Source organism: Ceratosolen solmsi, unplaced genomic scaffold (assembly GCF_000503995.2).
Source record: "Ceratosolen solmsi marchali unplaced genomic scaffold, CerSol_1.0 scaffold31, whole genome shotgun sequence".
Lineage (NCBI taxonomy): Eukaryota > Metazoa > Arthropoda > Insecta > Hymenoptera > Agaonidae > Ceratosolen > Ceratosolen solmsi.
Genome location: NW_011948432.1, coordinates 4,981,530 through 4,991,298, shown reverse-complemented (window position 1 = coordinate 4,991,298; position 9,769 = coordinate 4,981,530). Strand labels below are relative to the sequence as shown.

General features: G+C 22.9%; 1 protein-coding gene across 1 annotated transcript; it reads right to left on the bottom strand.

Moving 5' to 3' along the window:
* Positions 1-1,434: 1,434 nt before the first annotated feature.
* LOC105364425 (chymotrypsin BII-like) lies at positions 1,435-9,649 on the bottom strand. The gene is made up of 6 exons (XM_011502338.1): positions 9,604-9,649; positions 9,134-9,480; positions 8,919-9,024; positions 3,407-3,759; positions 2,964-3,227; positions 1,435-1,596 (listed from the first exon to the last, which is right to left on the bottom strand). The coding sequence occupies exons 1-6, from the start codon at positions 9,647-9,649 to the stop codon at positions 1,435-1,437; spliced, it is 1,278 nt and encodes a 425-aa protein (XP_011500640.1).
* Between the last annotated feature and the right edge of the window lie 120 nt (positions 9,650-9,769).

Sequence of the window (9,769 nt, the reverse complement as noted above, 5' to 3'; positions counted from 1 at the left end):
TAAATAATAATTACCCTTATGATACAAATATCATTTTGTAGAAATCTATTGTGTGTAAACTTAATATCACTCCATTGTTCAAATGTTAACCACCAAGCTGGATATCTTATCTCAACAGATGCATTAATTGATTGAAGGATAATTTGAATGCCAGTTAAGGTTTGAACTCGCACGCAGTGTTCTGCTGTTAAGGCATATTGTTTAGAAAAAATTGCTCCTGTACATATAAGATCTCTTTCAGGTATAAAGTTTTTAACCCGTCTTGTAATGCCTATTATAAAAGGAAATTCGTTTCCCACAGTTTCCTTAATGTCGAGCTCATTCAGACATATTATAATTGAACAATTAAAAAAGAAAATATTCCCTGTGTAGAGAAAAAAAAAAGTAATTTCAATTTCAATGATTGCAATTAATTAACATTTTAATTATAATCTTATTTATATTACAATTTATAAAATTAAGGATGAGAATTTATTTTTTACTTACATAATAGCACGTATTGGCCAGTGAACATTTTTTTTTTGCTTTAACACGATGCGACTCTTACTTATAGAAATTACAAAAAAAAAAAGTATTTATAAAATTTAACTTATTCTATTTCATAAATGATAAGATATAATGTTTTAGTACCATTACGTATTTTTAAACCAAGAAATTAAAATTATTGAAAATTCCATAACTCGTAAATAAAAAAAAAACAAAAGAAATATAAAAAAAAAATTAAGAATTAATAAAACGAATATTTTAATATTTTTGTCTCATAAAATTAGATTCATAAAATACACGGTTAGTCATATATCGCATTTTTATATATTGAACTAACAATAAATATTTTTATCTTGAAATTGAACCATATATATATATATATATATATATATATATATAGAAATATAGTTCCTGTATACAAATAATGAATTATTTGTCTACTTGTAAATTATCGTGTATTCACAATTTTGTACAAATTTCTAATTATTCTAAATTTTCGAATTGACAACATCTTGAATCATTTTAAACATTTTTATTTATTGCAAGAATCAATTGCATACAATTTATAAATACTAACTTACGTTATTTTATAAAATATTTTTAACTTAAAAATTGGCGAAAAGTATTGTTGGAAAGATAATTGTTTTTTTCCATTTTATAATTATCATTCTAAATACTATCAACAATCATAAGAAATTATATTTTTTATTATATCCGTGTACTAGTGTATAATGTACAAAATATTTCGTAAATGTATTAAGAAACAATAAAGGAAAACTGTAATAAAACAAATGGTGAATATTAAGATTCAACTAGAAGTTTACTACGAGTACGAAAAACAGTAAAAATTTACAATTCCAAATCGGAAAAAGTGTAATTTCAATTTTATTTATAAATTCGTTTAAAACCTTTAAATTTTTCTTTATATAAATTTATAAAAATAATGAATTAATAATTATTGACAACATCAGTCAAATATTGTCGATAGTATAAAATATTAGTATGAAGATTTACTTTATCTGGATTAAATAGATCTTGAGGAAGTGGACATGTGCCCAAATTAATGCCTATAACGGCATTATTATATATCAATGGACCACCACTGTCACCCTAAAAAAATTATAATATCAATATATTAATGTACATTGACACATGCATGAGTATTATACATAAATAAATGTTTTGTAACTTCTTTTTTTTTTTTTAACGAGCTTTCTAATATCATTATTATTTTTAAAAGTAAATAAAAAATGAATTCATATGAAGTCGGGTATCAGCAATGTAGTTGGCATACAGTAACGGAAAAGAGGACAAATGGAAACTGAACCATTAAATAACAAAATTTTATCTAATTTATGTACAATTGAAAGTATCATAATATACAAAAACAAACTTATTACATAAAAAAGAACAATAGAAATTGTGTAATATTATCATATCTCCGTATCATCGTAGCCAACACCATATATCAATGGTGAAACAAACGAAAAAGGCAAGAGAAAGTGAAAAAGTGACGTTTTAATAGAAAAAATATATGATAAAATCAAAGTTTTTGTACGTTTAAACACAACAGTTTAAAAAAATTAGTAAAATCTCATCAATAGCAAATATTTTACTGATATTCAATATTTTTACAGTATTTTGGCAAAAAGGAAGTTATAAATTTAAAAAATTTATTTTTAATTAAACATTTCTTTAAAGCACGTTATATTCAGTAATTCAATAATGCAATATAATAATAAAGAAATTTCGTTAAACATTTAATTGTTAATATTTCATTAATTCTTGTCACATTCTATATATACAAAATTATTCGAACTCTTTTTAAATGGCTTTTCTATAAATACTTATTAAAGGTAAATATAACATAAATGTGTGTTTAATAGAGGAAAAAAAATCTTTTCAATTCAATTTTTATTCATGAATGTCAATAAAAATTTTGCATAGCACTTTTGAATGACGCGTTAATGACTGCAGTAACTTTTCGTTATTTTTATAGTAAATTAGTAAATAGTGACTAGACCATGAGATATGATAATATTCTTAATCTGTATTCATGATTTGTAAATCACGCATTAAATATGATTATATTATATTATAAATTTATATAAATTAACTTTAGCGCAGCAAAAAGCAAATGAGTGAATTAATCCTAAAGTTTACGATTTACGACCAAATATTCCGACGAATAAAAGTTTTAACTTGACATGTACTCTATGGTATCCAATTAAATAACTTAATTTTTCTCTAATTAGATTAAGAATATAACGTCCAGATTAATTTATTAGATATAAATATAGAATTGTAATGGATAGTGCGATTTAATTTTATCATTCTATGCAAGCGTCGCAGTACTTATTAGCGATAATTTATTAAAAAAAAAATTTTATTTCATAAGATTCTTTTGTTAGAATAAAAATTTCATGCGAAAAAGAAAATCACACTTTGAGATACAGTAGATTATAATTAATACTAACGTGCATCAGCAACGCAAATGGATCATTATTGGTACACAAAATATTTTTATCGACGTATAATCGTTCTCCGTGCAATGCACTGATTTTGTTTTCGCATATATCGGTTGGCAAAATTTTCAAATCGATAATTTGTAAAATCTTTGGATATGAGCCATTACTCAATTGGCCCCACCCAACTGAAATAACATTTGCACCTATCACATTCTTATTTGATACATATAATATGCTTGCTAATGGTATAACATCGGGTATAGCATCTGTTAACTAAGTAATAATTTGTCGTTTACAAATACAAAGTGAAAAACGTAATATATAATAATTATATATAATGAAAAATATTAATAGCAGCAATAAATTTATGTGCAATTCACATTTAATGCCAATGCTTATTAATATTGATGTATATAAATGTATTCTTAAAAATCGATATCTATATAACTTACACGTATAAGGTTAATATCATTTTTAGGAAATCCTCTATGTATATTTCTTAATTGGTTCCATTCGTCAAAAGTTAGCCACCATGCCGCAAAATACTTTATTCGACTTGATATGTCGATCGATCCAATAATCATTTCAATATCTTTAAACGCTTTACCTTTTACACAATGAGCAGCCGTTAAAACATAATTTTTAGTGAAGGCTACACCTGTGCACATAATAGCACTCCTTCCCTCAACTTCTGGCATTCGCTGTATAATTCCTGCTACAAAAGGAAATTCATTCGTCATTGCTTGTCTAATACTATGTCCTATCATAGGCGTTGTACTTGTAAATTCGAAAATGAAAAAATTCCCTAAATAATACAAAATTAGTTCATTTATTCAGCAACGATAGAATAATCATAATTTATATTTAATTAATTGTAAGTTTAATTAATGAAATGTAAAAGTATATTACTTACAAAATATTGTATATTGACCAGCGATGAATATTTTTTGGATCAGCATGGTAAGATAATTTATTAAAAAGCCAGTACCAGAAATAAATAGAAAATAAAATATATCCAAACTTACGAATGCAAATAAGTAATTCTTTCATGCTCTCTCACATACTTACAATGACAAATTAAAATTATTAAACTAATTCACCTAGCGTACGATATAAATCTTATTGCATATACAGATAACCAGAAAAATTATCTTTTACTATATCAACAATGGTATTTAAAATGTCTGAAATTAATAAATCAGTCCAATTAATTATTATAAAGCAAATTGTTTAGAGTCTAATTGTACCGTTGATGTTATATAAAATAATGAAATGTTTGTAAATCAATTTCTATGTAAATCAAATGTTTTACATAGAAGGAGTACAATGAATAAAAGATGTGCGATCTTTTATTGAAAAAATCATTTGAATGATTATGAATATTATAATAATAATAATAATAATAATAATAATAATAATAATAAGTATTTGTATTTTTTTTTAAATCATGTGTAGAAGACAATCGAGTTTCTGTTTAGATATTCTTCAACAAAAAAAAAAAAGAAAAAAAACATAAAAAATATACTATACTCGTTAAAACAAATTATCAGCATTAATTTTATTTGAAAATGTATACAATATGTGTGCGCACGTATGCATGTGTGTGTGTGTGCGCGCGCGCGACTGTGTGTTCATATGCATGTGAATAAATACTGCACAAAATTTATTTTTAAAATACAATTTGTTCAAAGTGTGAGAATAAAATTATTTTCCTATTATTTGTAGTAGAAAAAATACATTTTAAATCAATAAATAAGGCGTAAAAAAGGTTTTGATTATTAAAAAAAAAAATTAATTTCCCTTTTATTAAAAAAAAAAAAAAAACGAAATACCTTTATTTTTTCTCTTCTTATGAAATAATATTACTTTATACCAATATTAAATATTAATAAATAATATTCATTGTCGATATTTAATACTATAGAAATATTTAATTGTATTTGTTATCTTTTTATCTAAAATTGGACAATAAAGGTTATATGTTTTTCTATAAATTAAGTTAGAGGATTATGTAGTTATTGAAATAGATTTAATTTTAAGCAAAGATTATGTGTGGAATACAATGTGTGTGTCTGTGTGTGTGTGCGTGCGCACGCGCGCGTGTGTGTGTATAGGCAAATTAAAATTGTCTCTTTTTTATAATTTACATAATCTATACTGAAAATTTATAAAGTAAATAAAATATTCAATGATTAAACGAGTGCCAAATATATATTATACACATTTCTATTGTTTGAACGGATTTTTATAAAATCTTTTTATAAAATATATCTTTAACCGCTTATTCTCATCGATATCGAAAAATTTTTTAATCAGTTCTTCAAGTGCTTTACCAACTATTAAAAATAAGTAAAATATATTGTAGTGCCATTACTTCTATTTTAAAGTTCAACGTGTAATTATAATATAATTGTGTGTATATTATATTCTACATAATTGAGTAAAATGATAATTAAAATTAGTAAACATATTTCTACCTTCCTCAACAGAAATTTGCAATTGTAATATTATAATCTAAGGTATTGTGAATGTTATATCTCTGTTGGCTAATTATAAAATATATATTTTATATATTCTCTCTATTATATATTCTCTCATTTCAACTGCTTAACAGTAATAATAAAAACGTAAACCAAAAAATTAACAAAAATACTACATTATAGTAAACGTATCAAGACATAAAATAAATTTTATAAATATTTCACAATGTCTTTAGAATAAAACAATTATTGTTACTAAAAAAGAGTGAGAAGTAGAATTAATATCACTTCAAAAAATTCTTAATGCTACAATAAATTATTTATACTTTTCTGTTTTTATAATTTTTTATGTTTTAATACATCGACATTTTTTAATTAAACATACTATTCTATTGAATAAATTTTTGAATTCTATTGGATTTTATCAAAATTATTTGAAATATATGTTAATTTTAATAAAAATAATATATAACTATCAATAATACAATATTTTTATCAATAACAAAATTTACAGTGTGACTCGTGGAAGAATGATTACTAACTTGCAATAGATAGATATCGATGTTTGTATTTATTGGGCGATGTTATTATTTATTACTTATAATCATGAAAGAATATTATTTAATATATTGTTTAATTTATAAACAAAATTCATATTATTACAAAAATATTTACACTTTTAAAACCAATTCGAATAATATATTTACTACACAGATAATCGAATGATAATATTATAAACAACATATTTACTTAAATTTAAATTTATTTAGTAAAATTCTAACTAAAGTTAAGATCAATTATCTCAACCGCTACTAAAATCTAGATAAATACAAATAGAAAAATTAAAATAGACGTCATGTTTGAATTAAAGTTATATTTCGTTTAAAAATATAACTTATTTATTAGCATCTTCTGCATAAAATTAAATTAACGCTTTTAATGGAGTAAATAAAATATAATATTGACAAGGAAAATTAAATCTATTTTAATTATTAATATTTTATTGTAGTCCAATTATCTTGAAATATAGAATTAATTTTATAATGCTTGAAAAAAAAAGTTATATTTGTTTGTTTATTGGATGAAAATCAAATTGAAAATAAAAAATGAACTATTCTTACGAATAAAAGTTAATTCCAAATATGGTTTGTATAATAATCAGGGAAAAGTTTATTTTATTATGAATGAAACCATTATTGAATTAATAGACATGTACATGAAGAATGGCAACAACATTTTTATATAAAAATCATCCATTGGTGTCAATCTAAAATATTTACGTATAAGTGTAGCGTAATATGAACATAAGTGTACAATATATATATATATTTATTTACGGATTTATTTCTATATGTAACTAATTAATTATTTATTTAGATATTATTTCATAATCAGAAAAATCTTCATTCTTGTTCACAAATAAAGTTTCGTATATGTCAGAAGTATTATTCGTATACTGCAAGATTACAAATAAAGTCTAGACGAAAATTATTATAGAAATAATCCACATATCACATTTGTTAAAGAAAAATGTTTAAAATTAATTTCAGTCTGTATGATCTTAATCAATTTGAAATCGCGCTTTGATAAAAAATTGAAGAACAAAATTTGTAAAATATACTATAATACTAATTATTCTCTTTCATAAAACAAAAATTTTAATATATATTTTAAAGAGGTAAGAAAATTATGGATTAAAATAAAATTATTTTAAAAATTAAGAATATATTTATGAAAATATTTTAATGTTTTACATAAAATATCTATTCAAATAAAAATTTTATTAAAATCTATTTATTTTTAATTAAGATAAAATTTTGAAAGACCTTTTTCAAAAAATAATTTTTTTAAACTATGTATTTCTGCGTATATCTTTCTTAAATATATCAATAAATAAAATGCAAATATTTAAGAAAAAATTTGTAATTTACATTCTTTTTTTATTTAAAATTTGTTAATTATCATATATAAAAAAAAATTATTGTTTTTAATTCAAAATATTAGTTCACTAAATAATATTTCTTTAAAATATTAAATATGAATGTAAAAGTAACGATATTTTATATTAGATTATAAAAATAATTACTTGTATATTGATTAATTTTTATATGTAGATTTAACAAAAAATCTGTAAATCAGCATTGCAAGTTGAGCATTGCAGTTTGAGGTAAATAAAAATATATTTTGTAAAGAGCCTCTATCCGCTGCTACTAACGCTATCTTGAGATTCTTTTCCTAGAAAAATATTCAAATGAATCATGTAATATTAATCATGTAAATCATATAATATTCTAGAAAATTAATTATTTAATATTAAGTTGCTCTAGTGACGCCTTTTGAAATTAATTTACTACACGGTCTAAACGATAAAATTGTTACAATAATCACCTGAATCGTCGTAATAGTTAATTAAAATTTTTGAAAAATTGAAAAATATACTTTCTCAATTTAAAATGATTAATATATAAAAATATATTATTTCTTAAAAAAGAAATCAAGAAACTGAAGCAGAGCAGCGTTTAGTTCTTCAAATATACATACAAAATTAAAATGTTATTAGCAAAAAATAATATATTAATAATAGACTATGTTATTTTTAATACATAAAATATAATTTTTTTTTAATCTTTTTGAAATTAATGGATTAGAAGTCATTACATATATATATTATATATATAATAATTCATAAATAATAATCTATTGAAGGAAATTCAATTTTAATTAATGAAATTTAACTGTAAAGAAAAAATTATTACGAACTCAATCGTATTATTACTCAAAAACATTCTAAAAATTTTCATTATAATTAAGTTTAATCAATACAGTTTTATTACAATAGTTTATTAATTTATATTAGAAATATTTATATTTAAATTGACAATTTATTTAATAATAATCTTGTAGATCTGAAATAAAGTGAAAATAATACGTAACATGCATGTGTAAATTGACACCTTCACTTTCAAAATTGTCTATTGAAGCTGGAACAGTTCCGAAATTAACACCAATTATCCAATTATGAAAAAAAAGTGGACCACCACTGTCTCCCTAAAAATAAATCTTAACTAAATTACATTTTCTCCCTAAAATTGCATTTCATACAATTTTTCTAATAATATCATTTTCAAAGAGCACTGCGTGTGTTTTGTTAAAAGAACTAAAAAAACTGGTTACAACTTTATTATTAATTTCCCTTTCATAATATCTAGATTTAATAAAAGATATTGCTATCATATGAAATAATATAAATAACATTTATTTCTACGATACATATTTGTCCATATTACTTCTAAGCGCACTCATGCAAATGAGAAAAAGCTACTTACAGAACGCAATAATACATATGGCAATGCGACACTACAAATGGTCCTTTCATCCACTCGAACGGGAGATCTATAAAATGGTTGAGTCCTATATACACAATTTTCTTTAGATAATATCGTTACACTAGCTTCTTGTAGGATATTTGGTACTGCGTTGTTACTTGATAAGCCCCATCCTGCAATTTGAGCTTGCCATCCATATACTAATTCTAACGGATTATTCCAGACATGCGCAGGTACAATTTGATCTGGTACACGCTGAAGCAACTAAAAAATCATTTAATTTTTTATTTTCGTTGAATTGATTTATTATGGTTTCAAAAAGTTTAAGTAATTAAAAAATACAAATTTAGGTACTGAAAGATCAAATAATTACATTTAAAATACCAATGTCATTATCAGTCATTTCTATTACGTGATTATTACTATTGGCCCACTGATCATACGTTATCCACCATTCAGGATAATATTTATAAGTCTGATCTATGTTACTAGATCCAGCTAGTACATAAATACCAGTAAGATGTTGAGCTGTCAAACAGTGTTCTGCAGTTAAAATATCTTTTCTAGAAATAAGTGTCCCAGCACATATATAATTTCTTCGCATATTATTTTCTAAAACATATCTCATAATGGCTACGATAAATGGAAACTCGGACTCTCCAGCTAATCTTACATTTTCTCCGATTAAGGCCTCAACTGTGGCAAAGTTACACCACATGCCTGCGCAATAAAAAAATTTTATTTCAATTTAATTATAATAATTCTGAATCTCGTCAGAGTAATCAATTACTAATTATGATTAATATTTGAGGTATATTAAAATAAAGATAAATAATAACTTACAAAGCAGTCGATAAAAGCCAAATAGAAGAATAATCTGTAGCCGCATACTAATATTATCAGCAATAAATTTGATAAAATGGAAAATATCTTACAATGTATGTTTGCAAATCATATGAAACATAATATATATATATATATATATATATATATATATATATATATTTTT